Genomic DNA, 19976 nt, shown 5'->3' with positions numbered 1-19976 from the left:
CATTTCTTATTTACTTCATATTTTTGTAACTATATGTTGCTTCTATTAAGTGGAATTATAAAATATTGAAGAGGTACGTTTTATGAGACCGGTACGCATTCGGCAACTTTTCCCTATGTTTAATGGCTTACTTCGAATCGTTACCTTTTTTTGAAAAATTATCAAGTTCTTCTTGTTCTTCAGATAATTCTCATGATTCATAATTGATAATGACACAGTACTGTTTCTGGGTATCATCAATAACGATACATTTTATACGATACACCGACAGAAAAATATTGTTGGAATAACCATAATTTAACTATAATTTATAGTGAATTTCAGGGACAACTATAAAATTATAATTAATTTAACCATGCAAATTATAGCTACTTTAACAATACATTATGGTTATCATTATGATTGATATTATTTTTTGTTTTTTTTATTTTTTAGTTATTATTACAATATAAATAGTAAGCAAATGTTAAGAAAATAGTTACACTTACTATATAATTGCAGTTGCATTTACTACATAAAAATATTTATTTTATTTGTCGTACATATATCTTAATATTTTACTATATTAATATTTGAAATTATTATAATTTATAATAAAATTTTTCCATATTTGATAGGACTATACATACAGTCGAACCTCCGTAAAAGTTACATCTTAACTTCCCATACAGTAATCCCCTCTCCTATGGTGACTCCTCATTACATATAACACATGCGCATGAAAATCAAGGTTATTTAAGATTAGGTTTTTGAAATTTCGTCTGCGTCATTGAAAAAGTGGGGATAGAGGCGGAGTTTACTTTTACAGAGGTCGGTTGGTCCTGACAAGTTACTTTTACGGAGGTTCCACTGTATAAGGTTATTATTACTAACCTTAGATGTATATTTTTATAGTAATAATAACTATAAAAATAGTTACTAATAATAGTTAAAAATTATTACTAATGCTTCTAACTATAATTTTTTTATTATGTAATTATAGTCACAAATACAAAATATTTTTCTCTCAGTGTAATATAATATTGATAATAACAATAATAGTTTCAAGTTGGATGAAATAAAAACGGGCGTGCACAGCATCATCACAAAAGCGAGTATCTATCTTAAGCCTTGTGTCCACCATACTAGAAATCGGTTCAAGTTCTCGAACCCGAGAACTGTATAGCCAATAAAATTACTGCGTTTCCGTAAAAGCTGCAAATTGATTGGCTACACAGTTCTTGTTTTGAGAATTTAGATTTCCTAGTATCGTGGACACAAGACTTTAGAACATATATAAATGGAAGAGGAATGCCCATAAGATGAACAGAGGTCCACGTCCGATATATATCTCTCTCTTGCTCTCTCTTTGTGAGTCGATTTTCGCAATTACACATGCGCGCGGCCAAACGACACGCATGCGCACTTTCGAAAATCGACTCACACGAGAGAGAGCAAGAGAGAGAGGTATATGATTTCCTTTCTCATTTCCATCAGACGCTTTTTGATTCCCCATTCTCCTTTTATTTATATATATGTTCTAAGGTATCTATCTGTCCCACGATCGCAATTGAGTCACTTCGCCAATTACGACATCATTAAACTGCCGGTTCTCTTATCTCGACGTGTCATTCACATCGCCCCACAACGCGGTACAATAAGCCAAATTTGACTTATCTGTGCTATATGTAAGGCTCTAAGTAAATCGAAACGATTAAGTGGCTTATTTTAGATCCGAAGAACTATCTGTTAATTATTTCACGAACATGCTTCACAACTCTGTGAACGCAGCGCGGACCATTATTTGCATTAGACGCGTGCTATTTTTCCGATCACGAATCACAAGTTTTCCGGTCGACGATTAATGAGTTCGCGGGAGAAAGGAAACGGACGATGCCGCTGTGAAAGCTATAAGTAAATTCTCGCCTTGTCCTATTATTTTCATCTTTGCGATTTAGCAGATCGTTTAATCGTATTGCAATCGATTTGATTTGTCTCATTACGGTGAACAGAGATGTATCTTTCTAATGCGATAAATACACACACATCGTACCGAAAGCTGCACGCGTAGTAAATGTAATAAACGAATGACTATCGAAAACTATAAATTCATCAACTTTGTAGCCATAATTATCGACAGTCTAGTTTTAGACTCGTTAGTATAGTTCACAATTATCTTGAGTTTATTGGCCATTTCGGAAAATCACGCGCTATTTTATCGGATATCTGAACGCCGAAGAAAATAGTGAAAGTGACTATATCTGCAAATAACAGCGGAGAGATGCGTTCACTTTTGCTTATATATTTACGAAGTTCAACGCACTTTAATTACGCATGCAAGAAGAAGCATGTAGATACAAAGAATTATCTCGTTTTTATTTATCATCTAATTCTCTTGATTTGATGAAAATGTTATTGAAATTATCGATCTAAACCAGATCCTGCTAAAACTAATTATAAATAACAACCTGTAATTAGTGCTCTAAACAGAAAAAAGAATACGAGACAGGACGTGGTATATTACCGGTCTTAAGTTTCGATATTGGCATTATCTGATCGGAGTTTTTATTACGTGATCTGTAATGTAGAAATGAATGAGTCACACATAAGCGTGAGATAATATCAACGAAACTGTTTTGTCAATCATTTTTTTATAATAAAATAACTTTAAGACTTCTGTTCTCACTCTCAACTATTATTTCAAATTGTGATGGATGTGCCGGCTATAATTTATCGAATCACCGGATATCGGATAATCCGGCATTTATTGCTATCAAATAAAAACGGATAACCGGATATATCCGATAATTACACAAGTGTAGTAGAAAGAATCGGCGTAGAATCTTTCCGTTAAGAACACCGGTTGTACGGTGTAATATAATAACGTGCAATGTTCAATCATATGATCGTCGTATTAATATGACTTACAAGCAACGAAAAATAATAATTTGATTTAAAAAGAGACTCGCAGAAAACAGAATAGAATTAAATTGGACGTTCAACCGGAAAGATCGTACACTCATTGAATAAAGAGATTATTTACTTAATTAACGAGTCCGCATTCATTTACGTACTTATATACGCACTACACAAGAAAGTTGAAAAAATAAAAATTTAACTGTTTTTTTACAATCAAAAAAAGAATTGTAAATTGGAGATTAAGGATTAGGATTTGATTAATTAGAATAAAACAAATTAGGAATTAATATCTAATTGATGAAATTTTAATCTTCAATTCATAATACTCAATCTGCAATGCATATTTTGATTCAAGCTTAACGCAGAACTTATTGATATATATTTTTATTGAGCTTTTTATTGTAAAAATGTTGAGCAAAGTTTTGTATTTAGATATGATATTGATTAACCGAAATATAAAATAAATATAAAATAAATATACATGAAATGAGAAAAGAGAAAAAAAGAAAAGAAATATAAAAAGAAGAGAGAAAAGAAAAATTTTTGTCTTTTTTTATAAAAAATGTAACAGTTGATACTAATCAACTGTTACATTTTTCAAGTTAATTTTTTATTTGGATTTATTGCAAAGTACTAAAGTACATAATATTATGTACAACATTATTGCTATTAAATTTTTATAGCACATTTTAGTATTAATATTAATTTTACTTAATTGTAAAAATTGTTTTTTCAGTATATCTTACATTTATATAGAGTAAGTTATTAATTTAGTACTCATTGCATTTGAAAAATTTAAATTTTAAATGTAATTATTATCAGTTGTGGAAAACGACTTTTTTATAATCTGGCTAAATAACCGAATTATCCAGCTAGTCGGCCGGATTGTGGAAAAATAATCGGATTGGCCGGATACCAAATAGTTGCCGGATATCCGACACATCCCTAGACTCATTGTCAGAAGCAAGAAATAAATAAAAACTCTTGTAAAATGTATTAATTGAAATTAATAGAAATTATAGCAATATTTTCAATAAAACAACATTTGCAATCGATAAAGAGAATAGACTTATAAAATATTAAACTACCTATTTGAGGAGAAATTAAATCATTTATTTCTATATATTATTAATTTAACACTTGTCACAGCTGTGAACATATATAGCTCATTTCGTTTATGATTATGCATAATTCATTTTTAGATATATGGTTATTTTATTAATTAACGAAATAAAAGGACAGTTTTCAGTATATATTTTACAAGTCGGTTCTGTCCGTTGTAACTGTTGTTTGAAACGTATTTCCATTTTAATACACATATTTTATTTTAATATACATACATACATATATCTACATATTTTGCAAAAATTTTTATTATGTATTTTCTCACTTCTAGAGGCACAATCTACAGATAGTAATGGTAAATAAACAGGAGTCTTAATAAATTTTTTTAGTAATTGTCAAGCTCACGATCCTGAACAACGTTCAAAAGGTTTCAATCATTGTTCGGACACCTTAGATAATGTTAATGCCGGTGGTACTGTAACTTTCAAGCTTTATAACTCGAGATTTACTTAACCAAAAAACATTTTATATATGTGTTTTGGAAAGCTCTTGAAATAAGCTACAAGAATATGCAACGAAAAATGAGTGGTTCCATTTAAAAAATTCAAAGTGTCCTGGCCTTAACGACGCCACTCAGGGTCAAACCAATGTTATCATCTTATGTCCCCCTCGAAACCCTACAACTTTTTCTAAAACATTTTTCTCTCAAACCTCGCGATTTCCAAATATTTGACTGTCAAATATAAAATGAGACACCCTGTATACATTGCGACTACACAGATGTGTAGTCTTCATGGATTAAGTGTCTTTCGCATGCGTTGAACTGCATTTCTGGCAGTTGGCGTGGAACGTAAAATCGCAGCACGATAAAATCTTCTGCCGGCTGCCCCCGCATAATTACGCAAGCAACTATATCGCGAGCAGCGTGCTAATTAACAATGCGTTATATATGCGTATTACGTGCAGTGCTAATGTATATATCGCGGATCATCGCCGCATTACGATTTAGCATTTATACGAAAGCTTTTCTAATAATAAGTTACAAACGGGCGTTCCTCGTTACCTTGATAAAATACAGCGATATATTTATAACGCGTTGCCTTGACCTTGACTTTAAGATTGGAAAGTGGCACAAGCATATGATGCACACTTTAAACACACACTGTACCTAATAACATTTGTACATATATTGTACGCTGAAGGAACGAAATAATGATTTCAATCGTTATTGCGCTCGCACGCTTTCACCAACAGGTGGAGAAAAGATTGCGCGCGAACGATACGAGCCGATCGAAATCAAAAGGTGCATTAAATCGGGCGATTTATTTGTGAATAAACCTGTCGAGACAGCCAAGTCACTTAATTACGAGCGCACCGGATACATTTAATTGCACCGTATAATGGCTTAAATATGATAATGAATGCTAATCTCCTTTCATTTTTGCCTACACGTTCGCCATTTCTCGAATAATGTGAGTGATGTGTGTGAATGAAAAGATACCCCGATTTATATTTAATGTATTAATTTTTCATATAGAAACATTACGGCGACGAATGAGCTGTTGATTGATAGGTTTTATTATAAATTTTATAAAAAAATATAGAAAAATCATGCTGAGACGAGAGATATATATCTACAAATAAATATATAAACAATCATTACAAATCTATATATATACTCCCATAAATTTACACGAGTTTTGACCTTTTGTCATTCAGCGATGATCTTTTTTTCACGAAACTTCAAATTTTATAGGAATCCAAAGAAATAGAAAGTATGTCTTTTTCTCTTTATTTTCTCTTTATGTTTCATCATCACTTCCGCGCTGATGCACTTTTCCCTTTTTTTCTTCTCTTTCCAGGAGAACGCGGAAACCCACCGGGATAGATCGCGCGCAACGGAGGGTCGCGTGTCGTGCAGCTCGTCGTCGGCGATAACGGCGGCGGCGGCAGCGGCGGCGGCGGCGGCGACGGTGAGCATCGGGGTGGAAGGCGTCGCCAGTGCGTGGAGCGCACAGAGGGAACGGCAGTCGTCGCCGCCACCCCTGGCATCGCGCAGGCTGGACTCGGCTGCCGACGCCGCAGCAGCGTCATTCAACCCTATCGTCACCGCCACCACCGCCACCATCACACAGAGATGCGCCGCTGTGAAGGGCGCCGCCGTCGTCGATGCCGCAGCGCCGAGGCCGCCACGTATTTACCTTCCTCTCGTCGCTGAAATTCGTAAGGAGGATGCCATGGAGCCGGAGACCAAGGAGGAAGACGAACGACGCTCGTCAACACCGAGTCCCGAGGTTAGCCTCTTTCTCATTCTATTATCAGAACGCGCTCCTTTTTTGTGTATATCATAGTGTGTACATAAAGTATTTCGAATATATTCATACGTGAGAGAGAGAGAGAGAGAGAGAGATTTTTTTAATTTATTTGCTGATAGAATGGCGTGAAGAGCTCTTTAATGAAGCCCGCTTTACCGCGGCATGACTTGAGATTGTTTATTGTGGTTTGGATCAATTCGAGTTGTATAGCTATAGAGTGATTCACGTGATATATTATTTGTTATATCAATATTAATATCATCATTGGACCAGCAATGCGTCATTAATGTATTCAAGTGTTGTTCTTTTAAATTGTTTCGTTTAGACTTTGCTGATAACATAACATTTATTTTGAAGGTAAAGTCTGAATTTCAATTACAGAACAATTAAGATTAAGATTCCGAACGTAAAGTGTCTTCAATCATTTCGAAATATGGAAAAAAATTGACGATAGCATTATACGTATTCAATCTGACAAAGATTAGTTCTTTTAATTTTCTTTGCACGCATTTCGCACATCCAAGTATAATTTCAATAATATAGAAATTATAATCGCATTAAATTACAATGTAATTCTTCTTGAAATCACATGGTTTCTTTTTTCATTTGTCGTGTAAGTCTCTGTGAAAGGAACAAAGGTTGAAAACCACTGCTACACGAATTGCCTTATACTCGTGGCGCACGAGTATATACACCTACACTAACGTATCCCGTATTGATTTTACGGGGCAGCCCTCGACTTTCGTCTCTGTCTCGCGCTGTTATCCCACCACAGTTCTAGCTCTCTCGTTTTCGCTCTCCGCGCACATGTATACATATTTTCTCTTTCCTCCGGAACCCTGTCGCTCTGTCCTTTCTCTTTCGTTGGGCCTGGCCCTTTAAGTCATCACCTTCCAAGATGCATTTGTGTTGCATCGCTTCCCTATTCATCCGCACGTGTTGAAAATTTCAAGCTCCAAGTGCGATGCAGCACGTTCCCTCTTGTATATATGTTATTCTGTACGGAGAGAATTGACGATTCGCAGATGTAAAAAAAGATCTTGTTTGAATTATGGCCGAAGCTAAGATGTCGATAAACAAAATCACAAATTATTTTGCGTTATTTTGCCTTTCTTGTATCACTATACACACGCAGTCACAATAAGTAAACATTTCGAAAGAAACCGTGTCAGACATCAGTGTAAAATGGCTGCATCGTATCATTGAAGAGACAACTGTCGCGGAGGAAAAGGTCTTGTGCGGATGAAAGCGCAAAAAATTTATTCTCACTTGTGACGCGAGTTCGAAGTCGAGAGAAAAAAAATTTCTTCTTATTACAGTTTTACCTGAGGAGAAGTAAACATTACAATGAGGATGGCAGCAGCGAAGAGGAAGCTAAACAGAATAGCACTTCCCTGTCTAGCCACAGGCTACCGTCTTCGTATCGCGGAACGTGGCCCATCAGAAGAGACGTATGGGCTAATCAGCAGATTGGCTTTCCGGCCCAGCAGAGCACATCACTCGCTGCGCACAATGTAAGTTGAACGATTATAACGGCGTATTGTTACGATTTGTGCTGCCTTTCGTAGGCAGCATACGGGGTGTCGCGAAACCACCGACCTATTCCTTCGATGGTTAAAAGAACATTCGGTAATTTTGGAAGAAAGATAATTCTGAAACACTCGGCGTATATATGCATACATATATACGTGGGACGGCTGATAAATAATGTACGTACACTAATGTAGTAAAGAAAGATACGCGAATAACGTGAACTTGTAAGCGCTTCAGCCACAACTTTAACAAGTTTGACTCGATCTTTCTTTGCAGTCTTTTCTGAAACAGTGTTAACATGGCGTCGTGTGATAAGGATCAATATCATCGAAATTCAAACAATGCGCGCTGAATTTTAATATTGCTGACTAATCTTGTAATGAAAGACTTCGAGTTTTGGTGACTGATAAAAATCACTGAAAAGTTGATTTGAAATCATCAAAAATGACCGCCGTATCATTCAAAAGCGACCTCAAAATTTCAAAAGAAAAAAATTTTCCATTGCGGCAATATTGGCATACTCCGGTTGACAATGACGAAATTTAATAATCTAATGATTTACTATACTTTCAATGAACATGAGTCTTTTTACTATACACAGTTTTGCAACGATAAATTTTAGTTTTAGCATTACGTTCTTAGCGATTTAAAAATTCAATCATTGCACGTTGTTTGAATTTTATTGATATAGTTTTGTATATATAAATTTCTTTACTATATTAATGCGTTTCATAACTGAGTACTTGTTCATAATAATTAATGTATCTCTCAATATCTTGGACTTTTTTGCGAATGAATAAATGGACGTACACATGTGGAGTTAATTCAGGTCAAATTACAGATCATCATTCGGATTTGTTCTAATGACTATTCTATCTTTTTCTTATCGATTGATTGCATTGACATTATTTATATTATTATTCGTGTTTTATATATGTATTATTTTGGATTTCTTATGTAGTTACGTATTAATTACAAAAAGTAATTACAGCGTAAAAGTATTACAGCTGTAATTAAGTCAAAATTGGTACCGCAATTATACATATCTGTACATCCAGATATTTAAATGAAATATTTATTAGAAGACCCAAGAATTGCTCGTTTATGGCCTTGTAGTTTTATTTTTTAATATTGTCTTTATTGATATACCCTCATTACACATTGCCATATTAACATACGCACTGCTGTAAGGAAAGTAATGACACTTGCTGGAGTTGTGACCGAAGGTTGCGGCTACAAGTTCATGCTATTTGCGTATCGCTTCTTGTCGCTACAAATTCACGCACGTATACATATTATTTATCAGTCGCGTGAATTGTGAATTCCAAATAATGTAAGAAAAAGGGACAATCTAAAGAGATGTTTGAGAAATCGAAGCATTCTTTAGATTTATGTATTATCTGGAAAAATGAAAACATTAAACACGAAAATCTATGTCTATGTGTAGGATGTCGCCAGCGTAATGAGTTTCTCATCATCGAACTCCGCGGGTCTCGAAGGCAATTCCGCGGAGCTGCAAGGTCACCGGCGTTTAGGTGCAAAGGTGGACGTGGTGTACAATCTACTGGGTATGCTCGAGAAGAATGGCCGGGATGATATGAGCACGACTTTGCTCTCTATGAGTACTTCCATAGACAGTTGCCTGGTAATGAGACAGTCCGGCTGCCTGCCGCTACTGGTACAGCTGATTCACGCGCCTGGACAGAATCCTGATACTCGGGACAGAGCTATGCAGGCGTTACACAACGTGGTGCATGCCAAGAGTGACGAAAGAGCTGGTCGCCGGGAAGCGCGAGTACTTCGCTTTCTCGAGCAACTGCGCGACTATTGTCAAAGTCTGAGGATGTTCTTAGAACAAGATCAGCACACGGACGATCTTGAGAGGGGACACCCCGCAGCGACAATAGCCGCGCTTATGAAGCTATCCTTCGATGAGGCACATCGCCACGCAATGTGCCAGCTAGGCGGTCTCCACGCGGTCGCTGAACTCATCGAGATGGATCACTTGGCTCATGGCAGCGAGAACGACGATCAAAATTGCATCACGTTGCGACGATACGCGGGAATGGCGTTGACCAACTTGACCTTCGGCGACGGTAATAACAAGGCACTGCTCTGCTCCTTCAAGGAATTTATGAAGGCGTTAGTCTCGCAGCTGAGAAGTCCCAGCGATGACCTTAGACAAGTAACGGCGAGCGTTCTAAGAAATCTGTCCTGGCGCGCCGACAGTAGCAGCAAACAGACTCTGAGGGAAGTGGGCGCGGTGATAGGTCTGATGAAAGCCGCCATGGAAGGCCGCAAAGAATCTACCCTCAAATCAATCCTGTCCGCTCTGTGGAATCTGTCGGCCCACTGCAGTACGAACAAAGTCGATATTTGCGCCGTGGACGGCGCCTTGGCCTTCCTCGTCGACATGCTGAGCTATAAGGCGCCATCCAAGACGCTTGCAATAGTCGAAAACGCCGGTGGTATTCTGAGAAACGTATCGAGCCACGTAGCGGTGCGAGAGGATTATCGAACTATCGTAAGGGAGAGAGGCTGTCTACAAGTTCTTCTACAGCAATTGAGATCGCCCAGCTTGACAGTAGTCAGCAATGCCTGCGGAGCGCTCTGGAATCTGTCCGCGCGATGTCCCCAGGATCAACGTCTTCTTTGGGATCTAGGCGCCGTACCGATGTTGCGCAGTCTTGTTCACTCCAAGCACAAGATGATCTCGATGGGTTCTAGCGCAGCCTTGAAGAATCTACTGAGCGCAAGACCCGGCTGTAACAATCTCGTCCATTTGGACTCCACCGCTCGCGGACTAGGACTGTCGACCTTGCCGAGCCTAGCCGCCCGCAGGCAGCGGGCACTGGAGCAGGAGATTGATCAGAATCTGGCTGAAACGTGTGACAACATCGAGCCGAGCACGTCGCCGACTAACAAAGATGATAAGTTTACATTCAAACTTGATCACAGCTTCCTCGGCATTAATGTTCATGGAGTGCGCTCCTATCAGTTGCACAGTCAACCCAGCACATCCACCGCCAAGTGTAACGGAGTCACCAGGAGCGAGAGTAAAGACTCGATGCGTTCTGTGACGAGCACACATTCCGACACCATGTTTGAGCGAGTAAATCGTCATGTTCTGAATGGGACGTCACTTACCGACTCGCAGATCAAGCAACAATCCTCGTCACTGCATTCCGCCGTCGGATTCAGCAACAATGGCGTGTGCGGTGACTCTCACGTAAAAGCCACTTCCTCCGAGAGAAAATACACCTTGCGTTACAAGAACGCGTCACCAGAACAACTAAGACCGTCCGACGTTTTCGATCCGACGTTAAACGAACTGAGATGCACGAATTCTACTATATCGTGGGCTGCAGTGCCCAATCAAGAACCTTCTCAGACCTCGCTGCACTCATCCATCGAGAACAACATGTCTCTAATCGATCAAAGCATGTCTTCGTCCAAGGCTGGTAGTCAATCTAGCGTGTCCGAGGAAGTCGAAACGATTGTCCGCGTTAAATCGGATTATCGGCGAACAACCGCGAACACAGCTATCGACAATTCGAAGTCAGCCTCCTATCTGCCTGATGTTCCTCCTATGAAAGAGAACGCGAGAAAAGTCTTATTGCACCAACACGACGCGTTAAACAGTATTCAGAAGGCAATATCGCCCGCAACGATCGTTCACAGTCCGGACGATAATTTATTCGGTGATTATGCCGAAACAGATTTGGATCAACCAACCGACTATAGTTTGCGCTACGGCGAGCAAACTATAGACGATGAGAAACAACATTCCGACTTCTTCACGAGCACTGATCAAGGACTCGTGCACGAGGACACGGTCAAGACTTATTACACGGAGGGTACGCCGCGCGAGTCCTTGAATTCGTCCAGAGCCACTTCCGCTTCCGATCTGCAGGATGATAGCCGTATAAGAAGCTCGTCGAAGAAATTACCGGAGCAATATAAGGCGAGTCGCGTGGAGGATCATGGTGAATGCAAAGTGTCGTTCTTGACAGACGTACCAAAACTGAAGGACTTTACCGAATCGGAAACGGAATTAAATTTACGAGACGTGACGCATCTTACGGATGATGAGAGCACGAATCGTTCGTTACCGTATCTTGAAGAAGATATGAGCAAGCGTCTCAAAGGCAATCGGGAGGACGCAATCATGCAAAGCCATTCAAGGTAATTATGCTTTCTTAAATATAATCATGATATTTTAAATTTATATAAAATTCAACGATGCATTTGAATAATAAATTATTAAATTATAACAGCCGTTTAATATATAATTATTTGCATGATATTTTCGCAGTATCAGAACAACGCCAATTTCGATGATATTAGGAAACTCTGAATATAATGACGATCATGAGAAGGAATCTAGTTCTAGGATTAATAGTCTAGGTAATCTAAAACATTTCATTTACCCCAATATGATTTATTGTTTAAATTTTCTCACAAATAATATAAATAATATAAAATTGCAGACTCCAAACAAAATAGTAAAGTAAATAAAGATTTACCATCGAGTGACATTGAACTCTCATCTAGCAGCACTGGTTTAAAGACTTCTAATAACGATTCAGGATGTAAGTAACATATATAATTCCGTTGTGAAAAAAATACTCTAACAATTCAATAATATAATAAACTTTTTTCGAATATATATAGATCAAGTTAGCGATGGAGACGAGGATGACGAGGATTTATTAGCTGCTTGTATTAACATTGGAATGCAAAATAATCGGTAAGATATTCATTATTAGTGTGGAAATTACGTAATTTGTTATTTTGTAATTTTCACGAAATTATCTTATTTTGTAGGCATAGACATTCTTTCATAGGAAATAATCTTGAAAAACTTCCTCGATCAGAAACTAATTTGACTCGATATCAAACTAGTCTTGCTTTAGATCAAGTCGAACATAAAGGAATTGTGTCCGACAGTTCATCGTTTAATATAAAATATGCAGAGTCTCGTGGAACAGCTGAAAATGTTTTGACAGAAAAGAATAGAAAGGACGCGAAAGATAATGAAAAATTGTCTAAAGAGAATCTTCATCCGACAACAATAACAGTAAGAATATTTCAGATTGATTTTTTAATATCAACATAACAATCTATATTATATATAATATATATTTTAATTATGTTTTAAAAGATGTTTTGTTCATAGGTAATGACAAACGTGAATGGCGTGGATAATGAGAAATCGAATAACGCTACCATAAAAACATTAAAGGATAACAATCTCGGCAATAATTTCTCAGAAGGAAAAATATCTGCATTACAGAAATCTAATGCATCTTTAAATACAAACATTTCCAATAATTTTGTCATAACTGATGGTACAGATCAAAATAACTCCATTAGAATAGACGAAGCAATAACTGATGTTCGGCTCGCAAATATACCATCTATGAAGCAATCAAAAGATTTCGAAAGCAACGAGTCGATCGACTCTGTCGAACAGTCTGAACATGCGCTTTTAGAATTGTGTATTCAACCCGGGATAAAATCTGAAAGCAACATTGCTTTTGACAAAAGCAACGCAGATTACGTTAAGTCACAACTAGAATTGTACAACAAACAAGTAGATTTCATAAAAGGAAAAAATAATGATGAAATTGACGAGATTGACGGTAACGTGAACGGAAAACCAGAAGCAACCTTCGAAATCGTGAGGACCTCGGATGTTCTGCATCGCGGTAGCGCGGAGAAGCATATAAAAGAAGAGACATATAGACGGCAGAGAGATCCCGATGCTATGATTGCTTCATTAGATCGACTGACAGCAACGTTAGTTCAGCAAACTGAAGCGATACGTGAACGGGACTCTGGTACAATGAAACAGAGTTTGACGTGCGACACATGGAATGAGGATTCGCCCAATGACATTTCTTTCCCCAGCATCAGCATGAGCGCACCACTAGTTGCTTCGTTCAACAGCGACGCGCAGGAAGATCAGCGCGCTACCATATCGGAAAACAATGAGCAAATCAACATGACGGAATCGAAGATCATTCAACGTGAGGCTATCAAGCTGGCAGAAGCGGTGGATGCGGAGACGAGCAATCAGAATGATTTCGAAACAACGAGTCTAGCATCCATCGATCTCGAAGCGATCAAACCGCCATCCTCGATGGGAAGTTTGCTCTCATTGACTGCAAGCTACGCCGGCACTGCTGACAATACTGAGATATTCGTCAATCGCGATAGATGTTACTCCACGTCGTTGCCACCGGCGCCAGTGAAAAATCCCAATGATCCTCGCAACGTGCGGAAGAAGTCCTTGCCGGTCGGCGTGGTGGCGAAGCGAGCATTGGGTCAGAGTCAGAGTCACACGACTAGTTTGGAGAATCTGCTGAACGAGTGCACTAGCTCGCATTTGGAAAATGTCAAGCCGCCGTCTATGATGGACGAATTGCCGGATGTAGGTGACATGGAGAATAGCATGTTGAGCGTAGCCAGTATCACGTCGGAAATTGCGGATTCGAAGGAGCAAGACTCGCACAGTCTGACTGGCAGTGACCCGGCGGTGTTCGAAATGCTGAAGCCAGTTGCCAACGTGCTGTCAATGACGTGTATGCGTTACGTCGAGGGCAGCGCGAATAACAGCCTGAGCGAATGCCTCGAAAACATCAATCCGCCATCCTTGTTCAACGAAGTGACCGAAATGGATGAGTCCACGATGGAGGCGACCACTGATACTATGTGCAGTGACACTTTGTGCATAGATATGGATTTGCACACCGACGAGGCGGTGCACTCGATCGTGGCGGAGGTGATAGACGAAGCGGAGAACGACACTGACGAGGCGGCTACGCCAATCTCGTCTGAATATTGTGTCAGCAGCTCGGCGGAATCGACGCCGAAGAAGCGACCGCACTCGAGGAACTACTTGACCCCGAAGCAAAAGCGAAACTTGGCAAAGGAGAGATACAAGACATATACCATTGCTGCAGAGATCGTCAAAAAGGAAGAGGAAGAACGTCGGAGGCAAGACGGTGTTGCCAGTGACGCGGGTGATAGAATTCCACGCAGAAAATGTTCTCCCTTTTCGAAACTGACGCCAAAGCAACGTAGACAAGAAAATAGAGCGAGATTTCAGACACAAGTGCTGGGGAATCCCTTCCCAGATCTGAGTATGGCTCAAACTAAGGAAGAGACGGCACACAGGATGACCGTTGAAGATGCTGTCGAGAAGCTGCAAGAAGCTACATCTCCCGCCAAGTCCTCGATTCCTATGCTCACGAAGTTACCCATGTGCAAAGCATTGAGAAGAAAACGCGGGGATTCACATGAAAGCAAGGAGAGATATCGCACCAGGACATTGAACGATTCGGAAACCATGTTCAAGGAAACCGAGCGCAGTACCGAGTATCGAACTTCGAGCGTCGACTCGACGGAAGTGCGACAAGCGAGCGCGCAAGAATGTATGCGGGAGGAAATTCAAAATATGCTAGAACAGAACGCTACTATCGTGCTGAACACTCTGAATGAGTCAAGTAAAGCTAATAATTCAACCGGAGATAATATTTCGCGTTGTGCAACCGTAACCTTGGCGTCGAACGAGCCTAAAGCTGACCATAATCTAAGACTGCATTGCGTAAACGGACTTTCAAGAAAATTGATGGGTACACAATATGCCAAAAGTTCCATGGCGAACATTGACAGTGAGAAACAATTAGAAGGTGAGCACGTAGAAGTCGCTTACGAGGACTTGGCAGACCTAGCTGATTCAGGCAGTGAAGACGAAGAGTCTAATTGCGCCGACGAGGGACAGGAATCCAGGGAGACAAAAAGGCCACGGATAATCAAGCCGGGAATGTCAGGTCGAGATCCAAGCGTGGATTCCAATGGGACGGATAAATCGGAGCCGGAAAGCCCAAAAGCTATTCGAGGACGAAGGAAGGCGCTTTATTCCAATCCAATAACGCGAAAGCCGACCCCGCAATCCTCGCCGTTGAAGCAAGTGAACCTTGTCAGCGGGATACCAATAGGTCGCAGCAACACTTCACCCATCGTCAGAGCTACCAGAGCTACCACTTTACGGCAAAATAATAATAGCACGACGATTGCTACGAAAGATTTTCCGAAATCCGCGAAATCTAACACGAGCCCGAAGAGGACTTTGCTTCCTGCAGACACCGAAAAGAAGACACGAAATTTGGCGATTGTATCCAAGAGGGCCTCCGTGCCTCAAAAGGGATCCACGTTAACATTCACAAAACCCACTAAACGTCACAGCACACCTCCGGCTTGCTCGTCGAACTATCAAACCGACAGCAAACCGCCGGAGGTCCCGATCAAGCTGTTGGAGCGTCAAGGAACTTTCACAAAGGACGAACCGGAGGTGGAGAACGCTCCGACGGTGCATTCCGCGTCTTCTTCTCCGATAAAGACGAGGATCGCCAAACCGATCAGAGGTGCCTCGTCCAAGATATATCCGGCAGTGGGAAAATCTACCTCCGTAAAAGCACAACAAGAATATCAGCCAAAAATGACGATAGCTATTAGCTCCGAGAAAATGCAACCGTCTAAAGGATCGTTAATGGCACCGAAGAAAATATCGTCTGGAAAAACGGGTGTGCCAACGAAAGTTCTTAACGGTAACGTACTCCAGAATGACAAGACTGTTCGGAAGATTGATCCATTGGGGCAACGATCTAATAGTAACTCCAGTATAGTTTCCAATTCATCTGTGAGCGTACAAAATCGCAAGTTGGCGAAGGAAGCAACGAGTAAGATCGCGAGCCTCTGGAAGAAGGTCGAGGAGAGCAAGAATAAGCAGCGTTTCGAAAAGGACACTAGGCAGTGGATAAGACCCGCCAATAGCGCCGAGGTGGACGCCGCAGCTGCTGTTACACTCGACGACCCGCCGGCGTACAGATTGTTCCGCAGTTCTACGTTCGAGGGAATTTCCCAGGAGGACAGCTGCAGCGACAACGAGACGTTCCCCTACAAATCCAGTCGACCGCCGGTTTTGGGCGCGCAGATTGGATCTGGCGGTGTCAAGTACAGGAACTCTTGCGACTTGACGAGCATAAATGCCCATGAGACGCTCTGCAGGATTCCAGTGAAATCGTCCGAGACGTACAAACGGGAGATCACGCAGTTGAGCGATATCCTGGTGACCATGAGGAAGCAATCGAGCGACGATCTCGCGGCAGAAGCGGACCCCACCAAGAGAATATCCAGGCTTGGTTCTTTCATCCGCGTACCAGATCCAACGACGGCAACGGCGGAGAGCAGTAGCAGTAGCGTGCGGACGCCAGCTTCAGCGATCGTGCCGCCATTCAACTACAATCCGAGGCCAGACATTCCATCGCAAGCGATCAAAACCAGATCGGACGAGGATCAGGATAAATTCGAGGCGGCGGATCGCCACGCGGAAATAACCACGGGGTCTGCTCGAGTAACAACGGTATAGGGAGAGACGAATCCTCTAAACGAAAAGCGTGAATAAGTTCTGTAATAATCGCCTCCTCTTCATTCTTGACTAGTCATTGTGTATAATTCGCTTGCTATATATATGTTTTGTCCGCACACACATTCGTCATGTGATATGCATTACAAGTAGATAATTTTAATCATTTCCCCCCCCCCCTCTCCCCCTTTGTCTTGTTACGTACGCGTGTACGCGTTGACGCGCATACAAGTCTTTCAATATTTTATCCAGGATAAAAAATAATTACGGTACAATATCCGTAATCTCGTACACGATGCCAATTTCTTCAATAACGACAGAAATGTGAAATATTAATAGGAAATCTCAAGATCATTCCTGTCCATTTTGTCTGTTGTATATATACATGATATAGAATAATTCCGAGTTTAAAAGAGAGAGAGAGAGAGAGAGAGAGAGAGAATCAGTCGAAAATCCATAGTGCATAGCGGTGATTCTGATCGGTTATTTATTCAATTTTGTATATATATATATGTCGATATAATGAGTGAAGGATGTAGAAAGAGTTTTTAGTAGCACGTTTAAACTTATGTATAACACGATGCGCTGATGATACATTGCTAATGATACATCTTCGTATTTGAAGTTGAAAAATCGAAGAGAGAGAGAGAGAGAGAGAAGAGGCAATCTGTATTTTATTTCCTTCATATTAATCGATTCGTACCATTTCTTAACAAACGGATATAAAGTCTAATTACTTTTTTGAAGACTGATAAGTACTAGACGATGAAGATCTGGAATAAAGTTAAAAAAAAATTAATGAGAAAGTACCGTTTGTATCGACTGTGAGCGTAGAACGGTCTAAGTAGTTTGCTAAAAATGGCATTACAATAACGGGGGCAAACATTTTATAAGATGATTACTTTGTTTCTAGTCTACAAGGCAATATATCGTCTATTTTCGTCATATACTACATGTATTATGAATACTCGTTTCACTTATAAACAGCCTATCAAAATCCCCTTCGGAAATAAATGTAAAGGGATGTATAGATCAGTGACATCAGACATAGATCTGAGATCAAAATGCTACGTATTTAATTATTACAATAACATTTTTTTATCTTTCATCAAAGATTCAATGCAGACGAGCAGCTGCAATATTTTTTTTAATTTTTAGTTTCGTTTTTAATTTTATCTTTAATCTTCATTTCTTATCCTTTATATCGTGTCAATTTTCCTTTTGTGTGGGAGTCAGATCATTACCAAACTCTCACCAGAAGGAGATTATTTGGTACATGAACTAGAATTTATTATATTTATTAGTTTAATCGAGAAAAAAAACCTCTTCTGTCAGCAATTCTACTCTGCTCCAGTTCGAGTTAATTAAATTTAACTCTGCCAACTTGGAACCACGTCAGGGTAACTTTATGTTATTCTTCAACAAATGTATTATTTTTTTTTAATATTAAAAATATCTACACTATTCTTGTAATGTCATTTTCATTTCGCTCTAGGTTTTAAGAATAATTTGTTACATATCGCGTTTTAAATTCGTCAGATACCTTTATGGTTTGTACATTATTACTTGCAGTACAATAAAATTTATAGCTAAGAATATTCCCCGGTCTTTATCATAATCTAAACTTTGAAGGAAATGTGTCATCGGTTGTTTGCAACTAATAAACAGAATAAAAAGTGTAGCAGATAAAAAAATTTATTGATCCTTGGTGTAATTACTTGTCATATATCGGACATTCGTATAAATTAATAGATTTATCCTCAGATACTGACGCAATTATGTTATTTCGCTGTGGATTATACTTGACTGACCAGACCTATTATAAAAATTGCATTTATTAAAATTTTAAAAAATTAAACATTATTTAAACTAAAAATTATTTCAAGTTTTGAAAGACATACCTGATCTTTATGTTCACGAAATGTATGCAGACACTGTCTTTGTGCTAATTCCCAGATCTTGACTGTATGATCAGAACTACTTGATGCAAATTGTTGTCCATCTGGTGAGAAAGCTACGCCGAGTACCCACGAAGCGTGGCCGGACATTGTTCCTGCTAGATTTGCATCTTTGCTAAATAAAAAAGAAAAATTTGCTAAATAAATATAAAGTATTAAAATTTCAATTATAAATATATATAAAGGCTCTAATGAATAGAATTTAAAGAAATTAGAAGAAGAGCTACAGAGCAAAGGCCAGATAATGTTGCCAATTGAAATATATTTAAAAAATAATACAAATAAATAAAGATACATACAATAATTTCACGGACGTTTCGACCCTAGACGGTCATTTTCAACAGTAAATTACAAATAAAATTTTCATATTACTTAAAAAATTCACTATATAATTATAATTTAGAACGCAATTGCGTGGCTTTGGCTCTGTAGCTCTCCTTCTAATTTATTTGAGTAAAGTATTGATTTATTTTTTTAGTAATAAAGTTAATATATTGTATTTACGAGAATGCAGGTTAGGTGCACTCGTAAATACACATACTAATTTAGCTCAGTGCACAAACAGTAATTTTGTCCAGTAAAAGATTTGGATTTAATTCCGTAGAATTGTCATCTTATGTATGGTGTGTGTGTATACGTATATATATATATATATATATATATGTAGGATAAATATAAAAGAATAATAATAAGAGATTACGTATTTATGTGGTTTATTGAATTAAATCGAATCGGTTGGATAACAGAATAAAAATTTAGACGGGACGTCACAAA

General features: G+C 39.1%; 2 protein-coding genes across 3 annotated transcripts in view; one reads left to right on the top strand and one right to left on the bottom strand.

Moving 5' to 3' along the window:
- LOC105457741 overlaps positions 1-18923 on the top strand; it is a 53230-nt gene extending 34307 nt beyond the window's left edge. For both annotated transcript variants that reach the window (XM_011702576.1, XM_011702577.1), the window contains 8 exons: positions 5826-6257; positions 7598-7792; positions 9259-11996; positions 12127-12218; positions 12302-12403; positions 12486-12561; positions 12639-12891; positions 12991-18923. In XM_011702576.1, coding sequence (XP_011700878.1) covers positions 5826-6257; positions 7598-7792; positions 9259-11996; positions 12127-12218; positions 12302-12403; positions 12486-12561; positions 12639-12891; positions 12991-17247 — 8145 coding nt within the window. In that variant the 3' untranslated portion in view covers positions 17248-18923. The remainder of the gene's footprint in view (positions 1-5825; positions 6258-7597; positions 7793-9258; positions 11997-12126; positions 12219-12301; positions 12404-12485; positions 12562-12638; positions 12892-12990) is intronic.
- The window catches only part of LOC105457742 (WD repeat-containing protein 61), a 3342-nt gene continuing 2289 nt past the window's right edge, over positions 18924-19976 (bottom strand). Inside the window, exons 7-8 of the mRNA XM_011702578.1 lie at positions 19146-19317; positions 18924-19060 (exon numbers count right to left, since the gene is read on the bottom strand). Coding sequence (XP_011700880.1) covers positions 18959-19060; positions 19146-19317 — 274 coding nt within the window. The 3' untranslated portion in view covers positions 18924-18958. The remainder of the gene's footprint in view (positions 19061-19145; positions 19318-19976) is intronic.

Source organism: Wasmannia auropunctata, unplaced genomic scaffold (assembly GCF_000956235.1).
Source record: "Wasmannia auropunctata unplaced genomic scaffold, wasmannia.A_1.0 LD335086.1, whole genome shotgun sequence".
NCBI classification, from domain to species: Eukaryota; Metazoa; Arthropoda; class Insecta; order Hymenoptera; family Formicidae; genus Wasmannia; species Wasmannia auropunctata.
The sequence above is the reverse complement of the archived record's forward strand: the minus strand, read 5'-3'. Positions and strand labels throughout refer to the sequence as shown.